The 25,253-nt window shown below is 47.4% G+C and overlaps 3 protein-coding genes across 10 annotated transcripts in view; 1 reads left to right on the top strand and 2 right to left on the bottom strand.

Moving 5' to 3' along the window:
- VPS53 (VPS53 subunit of GARP complex) overlaps positions 1 to 9,795 on the bottom strand; it is a 204,582-nt gene extending 194,787 nt beyond the window's left edge. For 2 of the 6 annotated variants that reach the window (XM_071210445.1, XM_071210441.1), the window contains exon 1: positions 9,570 to 9,795. The gene's annotated coding sequence lies outside the window, so the exon portion shown is untranslated. The remainder of the gene's footprint in view (positions 1 to 9,569) is intronic. The other 4 variants (XM_071210446.1, XM_071210442.1, XM_071210443.1 and 1 more) reach the window with 4 other exon arrangements.
- The window catches only part of TLCD3A (TLC domain containing 3A), a 36,718-nt gene extending 19,519 nt beyond the window's left edge, over positions 1 to 17,199 (top strand). Inside the window, exons 1-5 of one of the 3 annotated variants that reach the window (XM_058283788.2) lie at positions 9,618 to 9,739; positions 10,199 to 10,282; positions 13,408 to 13,612; positions 14,694 to 14,789; positions 15,165 to 17,199. In XM_058283788.2, the coding sequence (XP_058139771.1) occupies positions 9,618 to 9,739; positions 10,199 to 10,282; positions 13,408 to 13,612; positions 14,694 to 14,789; positions 15,165 to 15,434 (777 nt within the window). In that variant the 3' untranslated portion in view covers positions 15,435 to 17,199. Of the gene's footprint in view, positions 1 to 9,617; positions 9,740 to 10,198; positions 10,283 to 13,407; positions 13,613 to 14,693; positions 14,790 to 15,164 lie in introns of those variants that run through there. The other 2 variants (XM_071210447.1, XM_004483787.4) reach the window with 2 other exon arrangements.
- A 588-nt stretch (positions 17,200 to 17,787) lies between these two features.
- GEMIN4 (gem nuclear organelle associated protein 4) lies at positions 17,788 to 24,185 on the bottom strand. Its single transcript, XM_004483794.3, has 2 exons — positions 23,989 to 24,185; positions 17,788 to 21,148 (listed from the first exon to the last, which is right to left on the bottom strand). Exons 1-2 carry the CDS (start codon positions 23,996 to 23,998, stop codon positions 17,982 to 17,984), a joined length of 3,177 nt encoding a protein of 1,058 aa, XP_004483851.1. The 5' UTR covers positions 23,999 to 24,185; the 3' UTR covers positions 17,788 to 17,981.
- Positions 24,186 to 25,253: the final 1,068 nt, after the last annotated feature.

Raw genomic sequence — 25,253 nt, forward strand, 5'->3', positions numbered from 1 at the left:
AGAAGTCAGCTTCCTGCTCTCTTCTACTAGGGGAACAGTTGCCGCCACATCTTCAATGCATCTGGGCCATCCCCTGGAGACAAGATCCAGGATTTTGGAAAGGAAGCCTACAGGTCTCCTTTGGCCTCCTTAGATTTGGGTCAGAACACCCAAGGCCATCCCTTTATCTACCGTAACAATCAGGTGGAAAGATTTCTCAAGGGAAGGGAGGGCTAAAACAGGGGCTTGCATGAGTGCCTGTTTGAGCCCCTTTAAGGCCTCTATTTCCCATTCTTTCCATTTTTAAAAAGATTTATTTTTTATTCCCCCCCATCCCATTGTCTGCTCTCTGTCCATTCGCTGTGTGTTCTTGTGTGTCTACTTGCATTCTTGTCAGCGGCACTGGGAATCTGTGTCTCTTTTTGTTGCATCATCTTGCTGCGTCAGCTCTTGTGTGTGTGGGCAGGCTCTGCTTTTTACACATGGGGCCACTCTCCTTACAGGGCACACTCTTTGCACGTGGGGCTCCCCTATGCAGGGGACACCCCTGCATGGCACGGCACTCCTTGTGCACATCAGCACTGCATGTGGGCCAGCTCACCACACGGGTCAGGAGGCCCTAGGTTTGAACCCTGGAACTCCCATATGGTAGGCGGATGCTCTATCAGTTGAGCCATACCCACTTCCCCCATTCTAATTTGTCAGGCTCTCCCTCCAACAGTTTTTTATATAACCACTTATTTGGGATGCATAAGAGTCTATCCATAGTCTACAATACTCATAATCCCAAGAATTTCCTTAGTTCCCTTTTTGTCCAGGGAAGAGGTAATTCAATTATAGCCTGAATTCTCTCTGGATTTATCTTCCTCCTTCCCTCACTGATGAGATGGCCCAGGTACTTGACTTCCCTTTCTACAAATTGTAATTTACTTTTTGATACTCTTAACCCTTGATTTCCCAAGAAACGCAATAAGTTCTTTGTAGTTTGGGCCACTGCCTGCCTTTCTTAACCTGATACTAGCAGCTCATCTACATATTGTAAAAGGATCATTTCAGACAGAACTGAAAATTTCTCCAATACTTTCTTCTTCTTTTTTTTTTTAAAGATTAATTTCTTTCTCCCCCCATCCCCGCCATTGTCCACTTTCTGTGTCTATTCACTGTGTGTTCTTCTGTGTCTGCTTGTATTCTCATTAGGCGGCTCCAGAAATGGATCCTGGAACCTTCCAAAGTGGAAGAGAGGTGATTATTCTCTTGCACCACCTCAGCTCCCTGTTCTGCTCTGTCTTCTTTTCTCTCCTCTGTGTCTCTTGCTGCATCATCTTGCTGCGCCAGCTCTCCATATTGGCTGGCACTCCTGCACTGGGCAGTTTTCACCTGCCTGGCATTCCCATGCAGTGTAGCATTCCTGCACGGGACCGCATTCCTGTGTGGGCTGGCACTCTGCGTGGGCCAGCTCACCCTCACCAGGAGCCCTGGGCATCGAATCTGGACTGCGAGCCCAAAGGGTTGAGCCACATCTGTTTCCCTCCAAGTCTTTCTCTAGTTCTTGCCCAAAGAGGTTGGGGGATTCCTTGAAACCCTGGGGTAAGACCGTCCATCTATATTGCTGCCTCCTCCCAGTGAAGAGATACTCTTATTTGAATGTGAACAAGTCTCTACTCTCTGGGTCAAGAGGACAGGCCCACAAGGCATCCTTCAGATCTACCACACTAAACCATTTTTGATGATATGGGATCTTATGGAGGAGGGTGTAAGGGTTAGGGACTACAGGGTTCCGAGTCTGGACAATTTGGTTGATGGCCCTTAGGTCCTGCACCATCCTCCAACTACTGTCCAATTTTTGGATGGGTAAAATAGGAGAATTAAAGGAGGACATACAGGTTTCTAAGAGTCCATCTCGAAGAAGACCCTCAATGATGGGTTGAAGTCCCTGTCTCCCCTTTAGGGGAATGGGATATTGTTTCTGACAAACAACTTCCCTTTCTTCTTCAATTTGACTTTAATAGGGGGAACCTGTAACCACCACTCCCCCCTCCCTTTCTTCACCCATACTTCCTCCCTGATGTCCTTTTCTTCTTCTTCAGTGAGTAGGGCTAAAACAACTTCTATCTGTCCATCCCTTACTTCCAAACCCAGCTGCATGGGTATTATTGGGTCCCTTCCCAACAAATTATTCCCAGCTTCTGGGATGTACAACAGAGGGCTCATAATTTGGTTATCCTCCCAGTGAATATCAGTAGGCTCAAGAATGGGAACTTTAAAACCCCCACCCCTTTTACCCCTGAGACTGTGAGGGAACTACCAGAGTTTGGTTCTTGTTGGAGGTGATTCACAGAAGATCAAGTTGCTTCGGTGTCCACCAAAATTGTAATTTCTTGATATAGGCCCACCTTTAAATTTACTAGAGGCTCCCGGTGGGCTCTTTTTTTAAAAAATTTATTTCTCTCCCCTTCCCCCCACCCAATTGTCTGCTCTCTGTGTCCACTTGCCACGTGTTCTTCTGTATCTGCTTCCATTCTTGTCAGTGGCACGGGAATCTATATTTCTTTTTGTTGCGTCATCTTGCTGTGTCAGCTCTCCATGTGTGTGGCGCCATTCCTGGGCAGGCTGCACTTTCTTTCGTGCTGGGCAGCTCTCCTTACGGGGCGCACTCCTTGTGTGTGGGGCTCCCATACACGGGCGACACCCCTGTGTGGCAAGGCACTCGTTGCACGCATCCGCACTGTGAATGGGCCAGCTCCACACGGGTCAAGGAGGTCCTGGGTTTGAACCGCGGACCTCCCATGTGGTAGGCGGACATTCCATCCATTGAGCCAAGTCCACTTTCTTCCTGGTGGACTCTTGATATTAGGAGCCTCTTACTCCCGTACTCCTCAGAATTCATCAGGGGTATGACTCGACCTTATTTCTTCAAATTTGGGCACTCCCTCTTAAAATGACCAGGCTTCCCACAGTAATAACTACCGTGGAGTCCTGCACTCTCTTAACCCCTTTATCCAAGCTAACTCAGCCTGCTCCCCTTTCTCATTTCTAACTGTCCCCTCCCTGCCTTGCTGCTAATCTTTTCTAGACCATGTGGTCGACGATGGTGCTCATCATTACTGGCCTTCTGCTTCTGCTTTTCCCCCTCCCTCCTCATAAACACTTTCTGAGACTCTCTCAATAACTTCCAGTGGTTTGCCCATCCATCCATCCATTTTCTGGATATTTTTCTGAATGTCAGGCCAAGACCCCTTTACGTAGCTGACTGTTAGCATTCCCTGGGCCACGGGGTCATCAGGGTCCATTCCTGAATATTTCCTTACCTGGACCCTCAGCCTTTGCAGGTAAGCAGAAGGAGTCTCGTCTTTTTCTTGATTCACCTCAAAGGCCTTATTTAAATTTTGGGATTTAGGCACAGCTAATTTTATCCCCTGTATAATGAGGTCTCTAAGATCTTTCATTTGTGCTCTATTGCCCTGATCATTATTGTCCCAGTTAGGGTCTACATTAGGGACTTTTTCCTTTGCTGCCATTTCCCTTTGTCCGGGTAAGTGCTGCCTTTCCCATTCCTTCATAGCTACCCTCCTCACCATTCCCCTTTCTTCTTCCATAAAAAGGATACTCAGGATAGACGTAAGTTCAGATCACATATATAGACCAGGGCCTAGGAATTGATCCTCTTGCTCAGCTAGCCCCGCTGGATCTTGCATTAATGACTTCATTTCCTTTTTGAAGTTTCTGACTTCCATACTTGTCAGTGGGGCATTTATATAACCAATTTCTCCTGGCCCAATTAGAACTTCTCTCAGTGGGTATAGATGCTCAATGGGATTATGTTCCCTCACCCTCTTTTCTTCAGGGGCCTTTGAGAATGGAAAGTTCTGTATATCCTTCCTACATTGTTCCAGTTCTTTCCGTAACTGCTGTGAGTCATAACCAGTGGGGTGGTTGGCACCTATTGGCCCTCTGGCTCCCTGGGGGTTGGGTGGTGTGATAGTTAGGCTATTGTGTCAATTCAGCCAGGTAACTGTGCCCAGTTGTTTGGTCAATTAGGCACTGGGCTAACTTAATACAAGGCCATTTATGGACTTCACCATTGACTTTACTGCAGTGGTAAATCATAGATAGCAGGTTATAATTACATCAATCAGGGAGACTGCCATCAGCAATGAGTGATGCTTAACCCAATCAGTTGACTCCCCTAAAAGGGGAAGTGATTCCAGCATTGAGAGAGAATTTCCCAGTTCGTCTTTGGACAGTCAACATCTCCCAGAACTCATCAAGAACCTTCATTGGACTTTCATTGCAGCGCCTGGTTGCGGCCTGCCTGAAGAACCTGGACTTGGCATCCCCACAGCTGCATGAGAGACTCTCATAGAATCACAATACTATTAGCAGATATCTCTTGTTGATTCTGTTTCTCTAGAGAACCCTGACTAATACAGGTGGGTTCTGTTGAACCTTCTAAATTCACTAGTTCCTGCCCTGGGAGTGGAGGGGAAACATATCCAGGTTTTAGCTTTTACAGACTTAGTTTCTAGGTCTGGACTTTTAGCTTTAGCTCTCTCCCCTTCAACCAACACATGGTATATATAGTTAGACTCCTCCTTGGAAAAGGGTTTCTATTTATTAATATAAAGTTCAAGGTTGGCACATAGCCATTCCCTATTTGCCCCGTATTTTGGCCAAAATACATTGGGCAGTAAAATGCTTTTTTGGCCCAAATGTAACAGCAATATTTAATCATTTCCTTTTTATCCTTTCCCTTGGGCCAATCATTATAGGTCCAATGTTTTAACATCCTCCCTAATGTACTATCTGGAGGAATATCCCCGGGGGACCCAACAGATACCCTCTTTTCTCTTTTCCTGACTGTCCAACTGCCACTAGTCCCCATTCTGAGTCTTGTCTGGGTTTCTTTCTCTCAGATCTTTTCACTTCATCCATCTCTGGCCCTTTCCCTCACAGGAGAAAGGAAACATGAATTGGGACTTTGCACTTGCTTTGTGCATTATGTCACACGTCTCATGCACACAATAATCAACCCCAGACTCATCAGAATTTCCCTACCACCAAGGCAATATTTAATACTTCCATTTTTTACATTGGTCTGTGCACAGAGTTGCCTGATTGATGAAAGACAGGTTTTCCCTTTCTCTTTTCTTATCCACAATCAGTAGATCTAAATATCTGATCTCAGGGAAACGGACTTGGCCCAGTGGTTAGGGCGTCCGTCTACCGCATGGGAGGTCCGCAGTTCAAACCCCGGGCCTCCTTGACCCGTGTGGAGCTGGCGCATGCGCAGTGCTGATGTGCGCAAGGAGCGACCTGCCACGCAGGGGTGTCCCCGCGTAGGGGAGCCCCCCGCGCAAGGAGTGCGCCCCTAAGGAGAGCCGCCCAGCTCGAAAGAAAGTGCAGCCTGCCCAGGAATGGCACCGCCCACACTTCCCTTGCGGCTGATGACAACAGAAACGGACAAAGAAACAAGATGCAGCAAATAGACGCAGAGAACAGACAACCGGGGGAGGAGGGGAATTAAATAAAAAAATAAATCTTAAAAAAAAAAAGTGTTTAAAAAAATATATATATCTGATCTCAGGTCCTTCCAGCTGTCAAAGGTGGTCCCCCAATGGCAGTCTGAGACCACTCAATCAGCGGGGCATGCCTTCCCCTCATCTGCCCTGGGGGTCCCCCTCCAAAGCTTCAGATCCTGGAAGAGCCCCCAAAGTTGTTAGAAAACTGTACGTGCACAAGAACAAAAGCTCGCGCAATTGTGGAGGAGAAAATAATTTTATTAAAGATCTTGCAAGAATGGGCGCACGACCTGGATAAAATGGCCAGTGCGCCAAGCAGCAAGAAACAATGACATTTATACCCTAAACCTAACACGCAGGTCCCTCCCCTATTCCCCATTGATTGTGTACCTCAGGAGTTACAGGCTATATGAGGTCTAATTAACTTACGCAGGGTCCAGCTCTTAGTCACCGCTCTGGTGCCTTGGTGCCACTTTCGTATTCAGTGCCACCCTTCACAATTGGCACTGCCTTTGCTTTGGCACTACCTTCACTTTGGCACACTTTCAAATTTTGGCACCAGAGTGGCTAGAGCCCCTGTCCCTCCCTCTTCCAACTGCAGAGCAGGCCTTGGCTTCACCTTCCTGTGAAAGCTAAACTTAACCTTTTCCTTACAGCTTTCCAAAGCTGTGTACTTCATAAATTCTTAGTTCAAGTGGCGAGATTCTGATTTGGCAAATGAATCTTATCTTTATATAACTAGTAACCTCAAGAGTCCCGGGTTTCAACTCAAGCCTTGCTACTTCATAGGGTAACTTGGGGCAAGTCAGTGTACCATTCTGTGCCTAATTTTCTTCATCTGTAAAGTGAAAATAATAATATGTTCATTCTACTTCACTGGGTTATTTTGAGGATCAAATGAGGTAATATTTGTGAAAGTGCTTTGAAAAATTACAAAGTTACATTCAAATATAAAATGGTGTTAATAATTATAGCAGCATCAGAGCCCATAAACTCTATTCCACATGTTTATATTTATGAATAAACAATTAGGAACAGGTTATTATTAATCAGACAATAAATTTTGAATAATTATTACTCTCCTTGCTTATCAAGTTTGAAGGCAATAAGAGTATAGTCATTAAGCACAGTGACCTTGAAGGTAGAAAGAACTGAGTTCAAATTCCCAGCTCTACTACCGGCAATGGGACCTTGGGCAATTTTTAAATCTCTCTGGGCCTTATTTTGCTCATAAATATATACAGTGAGGGTAAGAGATTGGCGGGGAGGCTTCAGTGAGATAATACATACAAAATGTTTCATGTAGTGACTAGTGCATAGTTAAGTGCTCAATAAACATTAGCTTAAAAAAGTATCCAGTGATGACCGAACTCCTGGAGTCTGCCAGGCATAACTTGGGATACAAAAATAAAAGACATGGCCCTTGCTTTCAGAGAGCTTGCAGTCCAATGGGGAAACACACATACCAATAAAAAGCAACATGCTCACTACTCCAGTAGAAAAAAAAGTTTAGAAAATGAATGTATGAATCTGCCTGGAATAGACAAAGAAACCTTACAGAAGGAAACATTTGATACAAAAGCTGAAGGGTGCCACAACTTACAGAATTGAGTGGGAGAGAGTGTAAACTACAATATAAACTATAATCCATGCTTAGTGGCAGTGCTTCAAATGTGTTCATCAATTGCAATGAATGTACCACACTAATGAAAGAAGTTGTTGATGTGGGGAAGAGTGAGAGGTATGGGGAGTGGGGCATATGGGAATCCCTTATTTTTGTGTGTGTAACATTTTGTGTAATCTAAGTATCTTTTAAAAAAAAATAAAAAATATATATTAAGAAGAAGTTGAAGGGTGAGTAGAAGCTGATGTAGAAAAAGGCTTGGTGCTTTTTAGTTGGTCTTATCATTTACCCTCAGGGGCTTGATCACTGGAAGAGCCAAGGTTCATGTTTCTGCTTGTTGGCTTGATAGTGATTCAACTGAAATATTCTGGTGAGCTCACTGAGCATGGTAGTGGAAATTGATTTACTCACTATTTTCTGTACATGAAGTGCCTGTTGGTTGTTGTTTGTTTTTATTTATTTATTTCATAAAGGCTCCTTATGAGCTGCGCAAGCAACTTCTTGTGTAGAGGATAGCCTGGTTTCTACCACTTAAAAGTGTAAGCATCCTTGGTACATGCTGCTGACGCCTTTAAAGAGGAAAGGCAGGGAGATTTGTAGTAACGACTTGTCCCTCTCCGGAAAAGCTGGAGTTGCAGGTGGTAGGGACAAATGGTAGGGAATAAAAAGTGGAATGAGTAAATGCAAGGATTTGTTCTTCTGGGAAAAATTGAAAGTTTGCAGAAAGCTGTCCTCTGTCCACACGCAAATACAAAAAAAGGTGTTTTTGTTTTGTTTTGCCACAGAAAGCTTTTATTTGTGAGCTACCTTGGTACTCATTTCACCAAGTATATCAGTGAATTTTGGAGTTAGAGAGGTAGCCCTAAGGTGGATGAAACTTAAGACTTTGTTTCTGCTACCTTAATATTGGCTAAATCTCTTATCTCACTAGAAAGCTTAACATACAGGAGGATGTTCACTATCTGTTTCTACACTGGTTATTGCCATACTAAGTAATTTAATTGGTTTCTAACACAAATCTGGTTACCTTATAAAAGTCATAGACTCGTAAGGATTTAGAGCTGTCAACCAGCCTCCCTCCTCCTCATTTCACAGGTAAGGAAACAGTGGCCCAGAGAGACTGAGCACACCCAGAGAGAGCTAAGTTATTCCAAAGTCCTCTGGGGACTGTTGTCAGCATTTAGCATCATGGTGATTTGAAGAGACCCATCCTAGCTTCCAATTGCAGTAGACATAAATGACTTAGATTTTTTCCACCTTTGTTAGCCAAGGAAAGTACAGACCAAAGCAAAGAAAAACTTGGAAGTCCTACGAAGGTGAGAAGCCAGTAATGTGGAAGCCATTGTATTGGCCCATTTGATTGGTGTCACAGGAAAATTCCAGACCCTTCAAGCTTAGGACACCTGGACATTTAGATGGGGACATCTTATCAACAACAACAAAACAGTCACCAAGACTAGACAGAATCTTAATCCAAAGCCAAGAGGCAGTACCCTATGCACAGCAAGCCTGCAGACCTGATATTCCACCTCCTTTTGCAGGGATGCAGAGGGATACTGCTGGATTCTGTAGCAGAATGTTTTTTTTCCTGAGAGACCCGTCTTTAAAGAAACTGCAGCAGTTTGGCAGGACACAGAGAAGACATCCTTGGCCTGTAGAAGACCATTTCCTTAAGACTCCCATTTGGAAGCAAAAGTGCTTGGTAGAAGAACCAGGTGGGCAGCTGGTCACAAACCCACTGGCCCCCTCCTTCCTTCTCCACAGAGATGGCCACAGCGCCGGTTACACCGGCACCCATGCCTGGAGCGTTCGCCCCACCCTGTGGGGAGTGGGTCCCGATGGACCGCATTTTCCTACCTGGCTTCCACCCTCCCTACCCCCGCTCTCCACCGCCGCCTTCGCCCAGGACCGGGAGGGGAGGAGGGCGGTGGGCTGGGGCGGGACATTTCCTCTGTCCGGCGGGTCCCCGGGGGAGGGGGAGGCGTCCGCGGTGACGGAACAGAAGCCCCGGCGCCCGCAGACCCCCGGCTGGGGCGCCTCGAGAGCTTCGGCCCTTCCCACCACTGCCTCGGCCCCGCGGCCGCTGGGGAGGCGGCGGCCACTCGCGCACCCACTGTTCCCCGGCGCAGCACCCGCGGGCGCGGGACCCACTCGGCCTCGGCAGCTGGTCGCGCGACGCCGCCGCGTCCCAGCCGGCCGGCGGGGGACCCCGGGGAACCTCGGGGTCCAGGGGCGGCGGCGGCGAGACCCCGCCCCGCCGGCCTGCCCGCGCCTATCCCGGCCTCCGGGCCTGGTCACGCGGGGAGCCGCGCCGCGGGCTCCAGGCCAGCGCCCGGCGGCTGCCCGAGTCGCGGCGGGCCGGGCGGGGTGGAGGGTGGAGAGTGGCGAGAGGAGGTAGAAAAGGGGACGGGCGGGCGGCGCCAGCCCTGGAGCCGGGCGGAGCAGACCTGCGGCACGCCGAGGGCGCCGAGGGCGGCGCCGATCCCTGAGCACCCATGCTGCTGACGCTGGCCTGGGGCTCCCTCTTCTTCCCCGGGCTCTTCGCGCTCTGCACCTGGGGGCTGCGCCGCGCGCGGCCCGGATGGACGAGCTTCGACTGCGTGATGATCAGCACCAGGTACGGGCGAGTCCCGAGCAGCCGGCCGCGGGCCAGGGCGCCGCCCGCCCCTCTCCTCCCCTCCCCGCCGCGCAGGCTGCGCCCGCCCCCGGCGGACTGAGGGCGGAAAGGGGGGGCGACAGGAAGCCAGGGGGCTGCGCCCTCGCTTCCTCGCCGTCCTGGCCCCCTCTCTGTCGCGCTTCCCAAAGCTTCGCGAACATCCTTCGAGTCCTGCCATGCAGGGAGAGCGGAGGAGGGAGGGGCTGCCCGCGCTGGTAGGATGTTTGGACCTTTCTTCAAGCCTACTCCCAACATCTGCAAGCAGCCTTGGGGGTCGCGGGGCCGCCGGGCGGCTCTGCCATTTTCCTTCGCGCACTGGCAGCCTAGGGAAAAGCCCGATTGAAGAGTTGGGGCTTTCTGTTGTCCCCAGGACTGGCTTGAGCACAATTTTTTTTTCTTCTCTCTTCTGTCCCACGTTAGGCTGGTTTCTTCCGTGCAAGCTGTGTTTGCCACCGGATCGGGGATCATCATCATTCGCTCCTGCAGTGACGTGGCCACCGACAGGTAACATCCAATAGCAAATGAAAGAAGCACAAGTAACAGGGAGGAGGAACTTTTTCGAAGCTCCTACATTTTAGGGGCTCACAGGCTCTACTAGTTCTTTATGCTGTCAGACTTGGGCACCATAATTAGTTCCTTCTTCCTCTTACCTCGCTCAGCATCCCCAGCTTAGGAGTCTGACTTAAGGTGCTGTGTTAGAGGACACTGTGGTCCATTGATCCAAGTTCTTTATTACATAGGTAAGTGTGAAAATTTTTCAGAAGTGGGAGTATGGCTTTTGGATCCTCTAAATGATCTTTCATACATGGGAAGTAGGTGCTCAGCCACTGAGCCACATTCGCCCCTGAATGAGAGTTGGTTTTTTCATTTGTTTTTTAGGAGGTACCAGGGATTGAATCTAGGATCTCATACATGAGAAGCAGGCACTCAACTACTTGAGCTACATCCACTCTCCTAGTCTTTATTTTAATTGAGAATTTTCTGATCATGCAGCAATCTCCCTCCCTGCCCTCAGTTTGTCAGATCAAACTTGAAACCAGCCTCCTTTGCAAGGCTTGAACTAAGGTAAGTGAGGCCCCAAAGCATTAGCTTGAGCTAACATGAGGGTTAGTGGTAGGGAACCAGGGCACATTTCAGAAAAAGATAGCTGGACATAAGATTGACTTTTAGTTCCACAGCACACCGTGGTGTTACCTCTCAGAACCCATGTGTTTTACTGGCTAGAACATGGTTGCAAACCTGACTGTGTTTTTCAGTTTCCTCCTTTTATGTGTCTTTATGCCTTAGATTCTTTATTTGCAAGATGGAGAGACACCATGTTTCTGTGCTCTCCACCTTTACATTGATGCACAAGGAGGCTCTAAAAGCACCTAGGTCATCTGAGGAAGGAAGGCTGTTCTGGACTCATATACTGTACATGCAAATATTTCTCTATTATATGCCTTCTCATTTTATGCCTTTATATTGGAGTGCTCATACATGGGAGGGGGTATCTATAAAGCCCCAAAACTATATGCAGAAATTGATATGGGGACAAGAACTTCATTTGATTCCTGAAGGGGTCTGGACTCCTAAAAAAGGCTAAGAGTCACAGCTATAGGCAAATTTTCTCAATTTAAGCACTTATATTTGGATAGTACTTTTTTCACATTTTTAGCTTTTTAATCCTCACAACTTTGTCAGAGAAATAAAATGAGGATTACTGTTCTCAGTTTCTGAAAAAGCTAAGTCCCAGACTAGTGGTGGTTAATATCATAATTGAGATCTCTTGCTAATAAGTCTTCAAATAATTCTACCCAAGAGCCACACACTCAGATATTATTGAATTGATACTATGTGTGAAATATTAAAATCCTAGGGCTCTACTTAAAAGGCCAGTTATAGTTCAGCCAAGCTTTTAGTAGCTCTTCATAGTTATCTTACTTGAAATAGCTTTAAGAAAGCAACTAAGATCACAGATGGGCAGTAGAACAAGCAGTGTAACTTTTTGCCTACTTGTTCTAGCAAAATGGTACCTGGCTAATTAATTTACCTACAAGAACATTATCTATACTCTTACTTATTTGTAATACAAGTAAGTACTTGATTTAATTATGTTGTGGCATGTATAAATCATTCAGGAACAGAAACTTGAACGCCACTGTCTATGGAGCATATTCTCAAGGTTGCAGTTCAGTGGACTTGCTTCTTAGGAAATCACCTGAGACATAGTAAAAAATATAAATTTGGGTCCTAGGCCTTTGAATTTAGAATCTCTGGGAAATGGTCCCATAATAAGCACTGCAAGTGATTCTGATGTTCAGATAGTTTGGGAACCATGAAACTAAACTGTTTCTTCTACCTAACACATGGATGTACAATAAAAATTTACCAACTAAGTAAATCTAATCCTTCCCAGCAAAGTACATGATTTTGATTTAGATATTCTGTCATGTTTCCACAGAATGCTTATTTATCCATTGGGAACAAAATTGTATTAATTGTAGAGATGAAATGTGCCCTGGTTCCCTACCACTAACCCTCATGTTAGCTCAAGCTAATGCTTTGGGGCCTCACTTACCTTAGTTCAAGCCTTGCAAAGGAGGCTGGTTTCAAGTTTGATCTGACAAACTGAGGGCAGGGAGGGAGATTGCTGCATGATTAGAAAATTCTCAATTAAAATAAAGACTAGGAGAGTGGATGTAGCTCAAGTAGTTGAGTGCCTGCTTCTCATGTATGAGGTCCCAGATTCAATCCCTGGTACCTCCTAAAAAACAAATGAAAAAACCAACTCTCATTCAGGGGCGAATGTGGCTCAGTGGCTGAGCACCTACTTCCCATGTATGAAAGATCATTTAGAGGAACCAAAAGCCATACTCCCACTTCTGAAATTAATTGATTGAACCCTGAACCTCATAAATGAGGAGGTGCTCAACCACTGAGCTATAGCCACTTCCCGGGAAAACCTATTTTGACAAGTAAATGGGAAATACTGTCTTTTGTCCCAGCTTCTCTCCTGGTATCTAATTGATGCCATGTAGATGGTAAGCTCCAGGCTCACTTCCAGACATATTTTCTTAATGAGTGGAACTGTGATTAGCCATAGAGTTTCAAATAAAATGGCCAGGGTTGCTTCGCAGAAACTCCCTTAGTGTGGGGTTGCATGCAGGTACAAGAAGAAACTCGTAGGTTCAGGGTTTTCAGTTAGTAGGCTCCCAACCATTGAGCAATGAATGAAGTTAAACTGGAAATATTAGATTTGGGATTTGGGACAGCTTTCAGATGGGTTTCTTGATGAGGCTGTTGAGTCATTTGTATATGTACCTACATTAAAATCATGTCACAAAATGCTAGAAAATTCATTCCTATTGAGTAGCTAAATCAGGCTGAAAATGAAACAGTAATAGTAAGTCACTTAGACACATGGTGTTGAGTGGATTCCTAGTTTCTATCTTTGATGCCTATATGAATTTGCCCTGTAACTTGAGAAAGTCGATCACTCTCCCTGTTTATCAGTTTTAGCATATCTTCATTTAAAGTATTTAAAATAAAAGCAGCTGATTAAGGACAAAGTTTAAGGAAGCATATTTGAGACTTCACACTTGATATCCATAATCATTTCATGGACCATTAATCTGTTTTCGTTTCAGGCACTGGCTTGCCCGGGAATACGTCTGGTTTTTGGTTCCATACATGATCTATGACTCCTATGCCATGTACCTCTGTGAATGGTACCGAACCAAAGAACAGGACCGCAGACACTCTCTCACCACTTTTCGAAACTTCCTAAGTCAAAACCGCCTCATGATCACACACCATGCGGTCATTCTCTTTGTCCTTGTGCCGGTTGCACAGGTATGACCTCTAGGATAGCAGATTAGCTGACTTGGTCAGTCATTTTCTCCTGTCAGATTGGGTGTACTGAACTTGACTATTGCATAAGAATCAGGATTTTGCTCCTCCTTTTCTGTTCCTACACCCACTGTCCTTGTGCCAGCTGCTTCAATCCCCTATGCAAATAGTGTAGAAAAATAAATCTGAAATGCTCATGGTCCTTCTTACCAACATTATACTTTTTCGGAGTTCTGCAGTCCTCTGTGATTCCTTAGCACTTGTCAAAGGTTCTGTCTCGAGTTCATACAATATAAACAAACATAAAATACAAATACAATGCAAAACAATGTAAGAATTGTTTTAAAATGACAGTCAACTGGTTATTTGATCTAACAGTGCCCAAGAGTACTCTATGTATTATTTTAATGTCACACACACAAAAAGACCCTCAAAATAAATAGCGTCATGATTTCTCCCCAGATCCATTTCCTATGAAAATTCTCCCAATAAGGAATAGAAATGGGAATGCAGAGACTACCTACCATGTGACAAATTATTAGTCCTACACCCAGGTGAAGAAACTGAGGCTCCAAGAGTTTTATCTCCCTCAGTGATAAGTGACAGACCTGGAATTTTCCTATGCTATACTCTACTGCTTTCTTGAAAGGGAAGAGAGAGAGGTCGAGTGAATGAAGTTCTTTAAGAAGTCTCTCTTGACTGCTTTTGGACCCTAACATCTAGCCCAGAAGCCTGGCACATATTTTGTCGAACTGAACTGACCATGTGCACTTTGGCAAGGCAAAGTTAGATACCCAAAAGAAGGCTAGAGTTCCTTCTGGCTTTCACTGAAATTCAGAGGAAGCTTGGTTTACGATGCAATCAGCCTATATGTATTTGCCTCTGGATTCTAAAGATTCAGCCATCAAAGTGCTATTGCTATGGAAGCAGCGGAATATTAACTAGGTCAAAACCGCCCATTTAGCATTTCCCCTTCCTTTAATGGTCTCTCATAGTTTCCCTTTTCAATAATTTCAAAACTTTTCCTTCTAGTAGTTTCTTAACCTCCATTTTTTATTTCCATTTTTCCTCTTTTCTTCTGCAGAGTCTTAGGGGAGAACTTGGGGACTTCTTTGTTGGCTGCATCTTCACGGCAGAACTGAGTACTCCTTTTGTGTCACTGGGCAGAATTCTGATTCAGGCATGTATGAGCAAAATGGCAGACAGTGTGGGAGGAAACTAACTCTGCTATTCCTTGATAAATTGTGGGTTTGGAGAAATTTCCTAGTGCTAGAAATACTGGAATAGGAGACCCTGCAACAGACTTAAAGGCCAGTTGGTCATCCAAGCTAGTGGGGATGAAATTGTAGGCTTGATCTAAGTTTGATACAGTTCACTGTATTTTTTCCTGGGCCACAAATTAGATGCATGCCTGGGTGTCAAGGAATTTAACTGCCTAGGTGTTAATGAGTCAATGTACCTGCCTGGCCTTTCCTACTGTGGGACTTGGGCAGAACAGGGAGCAATGCCCCAACCTCTTGGTGACTTTGCATTCTCCTTCCCTCTTCTTTTGCAGCTCAAGCAGCAGCACACCCTTCTGTACAAGGTGAATGGATTCCTCACGTTGACCACCTTCCTTTTCTGTCGGATCCTTCTTTTCCCCTTCATGTACTGGTCCTATGGCCAACAACAGGGACTAAGCCTGTTCCAGGTGCCATTCAATATCCCCTTCTACTGCAACGTAGCCAATGCCTTTCTCATCGCTCCCCAGCTCTACTGGTTCTCTCTGCTGTGCAAGAAGGCAGCCCGGATCTTTGACACTCCCCAACCCAAAAAGGACGGTTAATTGTTCCCAGGAGTCAGGCAGTGGGGTGCCTCCTCACACTAGTTGCTTCCTCCACTCGGCATTCCACGGACCAAATCGAGCCCTGTGTGGCCTCAGCCTTTTGGATATTGATAAGCAGATGGGTTTGAGTTTTTCTAAAGAATATTCATATTACCTCTCTTCTAACTTGCCCCTTTTGCAAAAGCACTTTTTTTCTTCGTAACAACTAATTGATTGTTCCTGTCAGACCTTCTGCTGGCAGCAAGGTGGTTTTAATGCAAGCCCACAGTTCCTTCCTTGGGTCTTATCTCAAAGGCAGCGTGGGGTGTGGACATAGTTGAACCACAGTGATAAGTGTCTGGGCACCTGCCTGGCAGGTAGCTACCCACCCTTACTACCAACCACTCAGGGCAAGTATCCACACATACCCAGGCAGCAAAAGCAAGTGATGACTTCTTGTGACATTGGCCTGGGAAAATCGCTATGGGTAGGTAGTTTATTGTTTACTAAGGTAATAACCCATTGGTTCTTTGCTTCATCCTTTCATCCATGTGCCAACATTGAATTCTCATGGGTACTGACGTCCAATTGTAAGTCTGAGTGGGAGTAGGGGTAGGCTCCTAAAGCACTTGATAGGGAGACCAAATGGTCAGCACTGAATTGGCAGGAAGACCAGTGTCCAACTTGTGAGTTCGCTGTAAAGTCACAGGTACTACTCTTAGCATGTCTCCCCGCCCAGCTCTTCCTATCCTCACACGCATTGGACTCTCCCATAAAACTGGTCAATGTGAAATGATGGCTTTGTTAGCTATAAACTGGGTAACCCCACTCTTGACACTGCCCTTTTCATACGAAATGGAAACAGAATTCTAGACCCCAAAACATGAAATGTCTCAAGACTGCAGAATACTTTTCAGAGCCTCCTGATAAGCCAGAACTTGTGGTCCAAAGCCCATTCCATTGTGAGTGTAGAGCCATTCATCCACAGAAGGCTGGAGAACAAGAATGCAGACAGCCCTGGCCGAAGTGTTTTGTTGCACAACTCCCGCAGGAGTCATGTATTACCCTCCACCCACCACTTGAAAATAGGATCCTCTGGTGCCAACACTACTCATGCCCAATGAACTAGGATGGGTTTTAAAAACTTGCTACTATGAAGTTTTTTTCCATATGGTAGTGAAAACTAGTATTTTTAAAGTGTCTCTTAATTCATTGTCTAATGAACTTTTAAAGTACCAAATGATGTGTGTCTCAGATTTTGACTGTTTCAGTCTTTAATGGGTGCCATTTTAAAAATATATATGCTGTAATTTTTTGTGCTGTTTCGTTTGCTTTCAGTTAATCTATTAATCACTCTGTGGTGACTGAATTGCACTAATACTTCTCAACTTAGTCTCATTTGTGAAAGACATCAATATTGATTTCCTGTAAGCATTGTGTGTCCTGACAGAACTGGCTGCTGTTAATATCTGCTTAACTGGTGGGGGTGGAAGGGCCTAGCTCATATCTTAAACACATTTCTGCAGCTCCTGGTTCCAGTGAGGCCTTAAAGTTTCCTCGAGTTCAAGCCCTGTAGTCCCACATACCTTTAGGCCCTTTCTTACCTTCCTAGGTGAATCCCAGTTAGGAGTTGTTAAGATGGAAACCCATTGTTGGCCCCAGAGCCAACTTTAGGTGGAGGAGGGAGCCCGAGGAATGCCTTGTTTGGAATGAGGGCATGGACGCCAAGGAGATGGGGTATATCCTTTTCCCTCAAGCCTCCTTGAATAAATACTTGCCAAACAGGTCTCATGGTTCTGCAATATACTCTGGGCATCTTAAATTTTCATTTTTATGTTTCTGCACACACCACTCCCTGTTCCCACTATCCTTCAAAACCATGACAACCCCATCCTAGGCAGAATATAATTACACCCATTCTTTAAGCACATTTCTGTAGTGTTCACCAGACCTACTTTTTAGGATGCCCCTTCTGGATCCCCTGAATGGAGTTAGACTGTCTGGCCTAAGTTCTCAATTCAGAAGACACCCATTTTCTTGAGGTCATTAATCTATCCCCTAACACTTAATTTTTCTTGGCCCAAACCTTTCATTCTGTAATGTGAGCTGCCTGGGACATACAAATCACACTGCCATTTGGTGGCAGAGTGAAAAAATATTGACTCTTGAAGAAGAGTCAATGTAAAAGAACACACATACCCTGTATTTTTCTTGTTTGGGTGATTTCGCCTTTTGGCTTATTGTAGAGTGGAGAAGTTCAGTTATGAACATGTTCCTCCCAGTTTGACTTGATCATTAAGATTCTAGCTAAACCCGATTTCAGAGTATCAGCCTAGACTATTGATGAAATGAGAAAGACTCAAAAGAGACGAAGTGAGACTCAAAAGAAGAGAATTTTATAATTTGTGCGTTACAAATATCTAAAACTATTTTCTTTACACTGTTTTTTGCCATATACTTTTTTTATCTTGTGTACAATTTCACAAAACCGTTAAGGTGTGTGCTTCTCAGCTCTAGCCCCTTCAGGCTTACCATACCGAGGCCTGGCTTGTTGCTGATCTTGAAATGTCAGAAGTTGCTGATCTTCTGCAACAGGGTCTGGCGCCGCTCCTCGGGGCTGATGTTCTCAGCAATGGATTTTAAGAAGCGCTGCTCATTTACCTTTTGGAGCAAGTTGCTAATAGAAGGATTGGTCTTGCTCAGGGTTTCATAGCAGGTGAGGATTTCCAAGGCCAAAACATAAAGTGGTTCACACACTTCTTGGTGGAGCATGGCCATGATGTGCAGAACATGACAGAACATCTGGGTATAAACAAACAGGGTTTCCTGGGTCAGGTCTTGCTCCTGTCTTTGGGCCCATGGACCCACTGACTGTATCAACCTAACTGAGTCCAGGAGACTGGTCAGACTGCCACAGAGGAGTTTGACCACATGGCCCCAGCCTTCCACAGGAAGCCAATTCTGACAACTCTGGCTGCAGAGAAACTGGAAAACTCGCAGGAAGAGTACAGAGAGTTGGAGCTCCTGGGCAAAGGGCTTCAGGTTGAGCAGGGGAACAAACTGAATATACTCTAGGCTATAAGGAACATGTAGGAGCTGTTTCTCCAACAGCCTCCTGGTCAACTGGTGAAGGTACTTCCACTCCTGGGGGCTGCACCAAGGCATGACTTGCACCAAGGCCACCAGAAAGCCCTTGCTGAACAATCTAACTTCTTCGGGATTGCCCAGATCTACTACCAAGAGGGAGAGCATCTGCTCACAAATGGTGCTGGAGATACAGCAGCACTCCATCCAGGCAAGAAGGCCTGTGCCTGGCCCATACCCCGGGTGGGCCTGGGAGGTCCACTCATCTTCGGAGAGTTTACAGATCTCAAAAAGTGTGGCTGGCACCTCACATTTGAAGTGGCCCTCAAAGAAATTCTTCAGTCTTAGGCCCACAGTCCAGTCTAATTGTTCCACCTTTCGGTGGAGCCAGGACAGGGACTTGGTCCAGGTATCTGGGGGGAAGGTCTCAGTATTAGCTAATACAATCTCACAGAGGAGCTCCAGAATATGGATCACCAAGTCTTTCCCATCCAAAGAGAGGCAGCGCTTTTCCTTGGGGAGCTGCCAGTATTTGCTGTAGCTATCCAGGAGCTGGCACAGGCTGAAAATGAGGGGGAATGGGGAACAGGTCTGGAGCCAGTATTCCTCCAAGCATGCACTTGCTTCTAGAGTCTGGATGAAGAGCTTCAGACTGAGATCTACCACTTCAATATCTAGCATCAAGAAAGGCAGGACAAATTCCTTTAGCACCTCATCTGGCTCAAGAAGAGCAGCGACTGGAATCCCTTGAGGCTTCACAGGACTCATCAGGCAGCTCAGGAACTCCAAAAATTGCTTTTCTTCCTTGGGTGTGGAGAACTTTCCCCAGACAGTTTCTTTGAGGCATGATACCACGAAAGTGCTGGCTGGATTGGAAACCGGTTCTGTAAACCTGAGGGCAGGAAAGGCACTGAGAATCTGGGCCAGGAACTTGTGGGTGCCGAGACTGAGCACAGCCATGCTGCACATTTTCTTTACTGTGATTTCTGGGTGCACTATTACCAGACGGGCCACAGAAGCCACAGCTTTAGCCAAGCCCTGTTCAGAGGCACTCTGTGTGAGCTGGTTAAAAGTTGTATTGAGGTCTTCCTGAAAACCTTCTAAGTAAGCCAACAACTTCTCAGAGAGGCCCTTTCGCCCCCAGGAAAGCAGGACGCCTGAGAGAACTTTATTTTTGTCTGGCAGCGAAAGGTCTGCATAGCATTCCAGAATCAAGCTGACCACTTGTTTGAGCTGAGATTCAGGGATGGCTCTCTCAGATGTGCTGACTTCCATCACTGTCTCCAGCAGCTTTAGCACCAAGCCTGGTTCTCGGAAGAGAGACTTGTTATTAACCAGGCAGGCTAGCCACTCGTCTGAGAAGGCCCACTTTTTCTCAGAAGCAAAAATATAGCACATCTCCATATGCCGGTCCATCTTCTGCTCGATAATGGCCATGGCAATTGAGGCAGTGATGTCCTTTTCGAAGCCCTTGCTCTTCAGCACCCTGCTCGTTTTCCTCAGGAAGCCCCTGACACACTCTGCCACCTCAGAGACCACCTGCCTCTCCTCCTTGGGCAGGCTGATGGTATCCAGGTAGAGCTTCAAGTTCTGGCTGAAGGTAGTCAGACTGTCACATAGGCGGTAGCTATCATAATTTGTCCCCTGGCTGCTGTTGAGCATAGCCTGCAGCTCATCCCCCCACTCCCGCAGCAGGCTGTGCATGTACTCAAAGCCAACAAAAAGCGTCTCACTCGGGAGCTTGGCCAGTGAGTTCAGGCTGACATCCCGCTCTGCCTCCTTTACCTTCTCTGCCAGTGCCTGTTGGTGGTATGGGTTCTGGGTGTCCGAATTCCACACAGAGATCACTGCAGCCAGTTTGTCCAGATACACGGTCGCAGACACTTCCTGGGGGTCATCCTCCACCAGCGCAAATACCGTCAGCATGTCAGCCAAGTTGGCTAACGCGCAGCACTTCATTCCAGGGCACTGGATATTATTTTGGATTTGCTTCAGCCCGTTGAGGAGCATGGCCAGCAGAGGCATGGTAGGACACACATCTGGGTCTGACTTAAACCTCTTTGGAGGATGGGAGAACTCATCTGCAGAGGACAAGTACTTATGGGCCATTGTCCTAAACTGGGAGAGCAGGGGGTCCTGCTGATTGCCCTTGTGTTTCATCATTTCCCACCAGACATCAAGGAAGAAAGCCACATCCTTTGAAGAAGTGTCAACAGTCATGTGCTCCAAAAAGCGCTCTAGTTCTGAACGGCAGATGGTGGTGGGCAGGGCCATCAAGAGCTGGATAAAGAGTCCAGAAGCTTCCAAAGACTTGAGCAGCTCAAAAAGGATTGTGTGATTGATGGTGGGGATCATGTTGCCCACTGAGAAGAACACATCTTCCTGCCACCGAGTGTCGGTGTCAGATGGGGTGGCAGGGTAGGGCTGAAGAACTTTGGCCCAGATGATGATCAGAGCTTTCTTCTTCCAGGCAAAGGGCTGGGAGTGTGCAGCAGCAGAGGAGATCTCCTGCAAGGCCTCCACGATGGGCCGCCCAACGTGTTCCCAGTCAGACTTTGTCAATTCTGCCAGCACTTTGGGGCGGAAGAGCTGCTCGGCCAGCAAGAAGCCCCCATGCAGAATAGTCATTTCTTCACAGATGTTCAAGGGTCCTGCACAGAGAGAAGCCGAATAAGGTAGAATGCAGTGAGAGAATTTCAAAAGAGTAAGCAAGGGTTACAGCAAGAAGACAGCAGGAGGCTGGCTGTCATTATCAGAGTTAAAGATGTCAAGAGTTCTCGATGAGATTGGTGGGAGAGGCAGAGAAGGGGATGGTGACTGGAGCCACCACAGAGCTGGAGTCAAGAGGATTTAGCTGAGGAATAAAAAATGACTCCCGAGCTCTCTAGACTGGGACCTGGAAGAACAATAAGCACCACTAGAAATAGGAATCCTAGGAGAATCCGAATAGGTTTGGAGGGAAGACAAGCTCAGTTTTGGTTATTTGGAGTCTGAGGTAAAACCCTAAGGCAGAGACGTACTCCAGCAATGCAGGCCTGACGCTCAGGAGGAAAGTCAGCGCTGAGCTGGGATTCTAGTTGTCTGCCCAGAGGGGTCACTGAAATCAAGGAAGTGGATGAGCCCTTTCAGGAAACAGAGTTTGAAAAGAAAAGCTGGACTCAGGGAGGCTAGAGTCTCCAGCAAAGGGAGGGTTTAGTGAGAGAGAAGAATAGTACCAAACTATAGAAGCCATCAGGTCCAGGTACATAGGTGATACAAGGCAACTGAGTTTCTAAGTAAAGATACCGATGGAGGTGGGGGCATGGCCCCAGGGAGGTGGGCACAGAAGCCCTGCTTTCCCCCTTCCTGCCTTGCTTTGAAAACAGGTTCCAAACATTCTCATGCCTTTCAGAGAAACAGTTTGGCCCACAGGCTTCTTCCAGTTGAAGGAGAACAAGCTACTTAGGGACTTGGTTCTCTAATAGAAACCATGCAGTAGATAAGAAAAATACTGCACTAGATTAAGAAAGAAAAGTTCTTCATTAAGCCATGAATTTACACAGAGTTATCAAGGAAGCCATCTTGGAATTTTTAATCAGACATGGATTCAAATCCTGGCTCAGGCATTTAAAAGCAAAGTGATCTTGGGCAGATTACTTCCCTGTTTACTGTTTATATGAGAATAATATAAACTTCCTATTGTGACTATGATGATCAAATGAAATATACCAGCCAAGCCCTTGGAAAGGAGCTAGAGCTCACTGTTAGCTTCTGACCCCATCTCCCAGGGGTACTGAGAATTAAATGAGATACAGCTACAAAAAGAAAGAAGCTACAAAGAACCGGAAGAAGTGTTCACTGAATGTTGGTCTCCCCTAATCTTTCCATTGTTGGCAGACCAGAACCTTGTCACTATTCTTTCCCTCCCCCAACTCAGAAACATAGGATACAGGCTTTATTTATCATGTGTCCTTTGGTCCAGAAACTAAAATCAGAGTAAAAACATCGCTCATTCTTCAATATTCCCAATTCTTCTCCCATTTTCCCGGGCTCAGAGATGCCACCCCTTCCACAGTCCCTTGTGCTGAAAGCACGTCTTCCCCATTTTTACAAGTCAATGGCCAGCAGAGTGAACCCCAATTCCAGGAGAATTAAAGATACCTTGTTCCCTCCATTTATGGGAGCACTGAAAGGCCAAGGAACCAGCATTCATGTGCACTGAGCTGCAACCCATTTGCAGAGGCAATCCATGTTGGCTCCGTGTGACTGAGTCACACTCCCAGGGTGACCCAGATGGCTGAGAGGGTCTTTCTAGCTCAGGGAGTTCTGTCAGAGGCCCAAAATACATTCCCTCATGCCTTTGTAAATGTAATTTCACTGGACTATCAGTTGAGCAGAGCAGCTGTTTGGCTCCCAACACCTGCCTTCCAGAGACAGTATATGTACGTGTGCAACTTGAAGTTAAACTCCAGAAGCAGTTAACAGCTGGGTAAATTCCAAGTGCTTTTTCACAAATGGTTAACAGGTGCTTATGGGTGCCCACCCCTTTTAAGTGCTTACTGTGGCAGGCACTGTGCTAGGTGGTACACACATAAGACCTTTTAGCCTTCAAAACTATCTTTTTTGAGGACTCTTACTCCTATTTTCGACCTGGAAACGTTGGGGCTCACAATTTGCTCAAGGTGTCACAACTACAAAGTGGTGGGGCTGGAACAGAAACTTCCACAGCTGCGGGGTTCCAAATGCTTCCCCTCGGCTATTCCACCACAGGGGGCTAGGTGGGGATGGGAACCAGAACGCTTCTCCACACCTACTCCTACTGGCACACGTTTGGGTGCCTCACTCGCAGCACCCTGGTCTTATCCCCTCACAAGCACGTTCAGCAGGGTGGGAGGCTGGGGAAGGAGCCGCCTGTTTACACCTGCGCCACCCTCCCTTTTCCCTGATCTTGCCTAATGAGGATTCTGAATCAAGATGCACATAGGTTCACAAAGTATCCCCTAGGCAGCTGGCACCCCTCCGCACAGCTGCTGGTGGACGAGCGCTTGTCCTGTACAAGGCCCCGTGATGGACGCTGAATACACGAGATGTCGATTAAAACTCCTCCAAACTCTGTGAGGTAGGTACATTATCATCATCTCCTTTTACAGATGAGGAAGCCTGATCACTGGGTAAGAAACTTGCCCAGGAACTTAGTAGGCGTTCAATAAACGAATCCGCCGGGGTGTCCTCCGAGCCCGCCATTTTCCAAACCACGTGCACTTAACCCTTCCCACTTTCAGGAAATCTAACCTCACATCCGCTTGGCCTTTCACGTGGAGACCGGCCCGAAGAAGGCGGGAGGGCGGCAAAGCCGCGGGACACCCGGGCTCCAGCCTGTCTCCAAGGACACCCTCGCCTCCCCAAACCCCTCCCCATCCCGAGGTCTCCCCTGGCCCAGGCCCGCGCGAGCCGGGCAGCGCCGCCCCGATTACCCGTTGCGGGCCAGGGACGAGGGAGCCGGGACACCCACCTAGGTCCATGGCGGCGGCGCTGGTGGCGGCGCGGGCGCCCCTCCCCCTCCGCAGCCTTGGGTGCGGCGCAGGCGCCACCACACAATGGGCGGTGCGAGGGCGGTACCAGAGCCGCGCCTCGGCCCCGCCCACAGCCCCAGCACCGGATCCCGCGCGCCCTGCCGCAGACCACCCGCCTCCACGCGCACGCGCGGGTCTCACCAGCCGGACCGCGACGCCGAAGCCGCCGTGCCCACAGCGCCCCCTGTCGGCCCCAGGCCGCGGACCAGCCGACCAGCGGGTACTGGCGCCCGGCGGCGGGTCCCCCCCCCATTCCCCCACCCCGCCCCGCCCCGCCTTTCCAGGCTTCTCTCAGACTCCCATCAGTCCACCCCCCTTCCCATTCCTCCTTCCAGAACCCTGGTCGGCCCGACCCAGTATCCCCGTCTCTGCCCTGCTCCCTCATTCCCCGCAGAGCTCACCCACACTGAATGCCCGTTCCCAGGCTACCCACTATCCCGCATGTTAGGTTCGAGGGGAAGCCGAGGGAGGCACCACAGACACGCCGCACTCTTGAGAGGCCTCCCCCCGCAGCAGGCCTCCCTGTCACAAGCACTCTGACCCACTCAGCCCCTAGACACAAACGCCCCAGGGCTCCTCATCCCCGGCAGCAGCACCCCAAAATTTCAAATCATGGATGCCTTTGAAAATTAGATGAGCAGTCTTCCCCAGAAAATGTACTGTGCTGGCCAAACACACTAACACGAGAGACAGGTGCACCCCCAATGGGCTGCCAGTTTGCAGTATGTCCTTTATAAAAACAAATTTGATTTCTCACTGAGAACACACATAAATGTCCTGTATTCTTCCCACACCCTACCCCCGTCTTCCATTCTCCTTCCCAGATCTAATCATCAGTCTCGAGTGTTTTTAGTCCACTGTCTAGCTCCTAGGGCAGGCTACCATCTAGGAAGGGCGTCTGGCCTCAGTTATCGCAATGTGCCAAGCGGAGTTTGAGCTGGCCTGTGCCGCTATTAAGGAGCTGAAGGGTCCTGTGAGTGACAAGGAGAAACTGTTGGTGTACAGCCTCTACAAACAGGCCACCCAGGGAGACTGCAACATCCCTGCCCCGCCTTCCTCAGACATAAAAGCCAAGGCCAAGTGGGACGCATGGAAAGAAAACAAGGGGATGTCCAAGATGGACGCCATGAGGCTCTATATTGCCAAAGTGGAAGAGCTGAAAAAAAACGAGGCTGGTTAGGATAGACTGATGAAATGAAGCAGC

This window comes from Dasypus novemcinctus, chromosome 21, assembly GCF_030445035.2.
Source record: "Dasypus novemcinctus isolate mDasNov1 chromosome 21, mDasNov1.1.hap2, whole genome shotgun sequence".
NCBI classification, from domain to species: domain Eukaryota; kingdom Metazoa; phylum Chordata; class Mammalia; order Cingulata; family Dasypodidae; genus Dasypus; species Dasypus novemcinctus.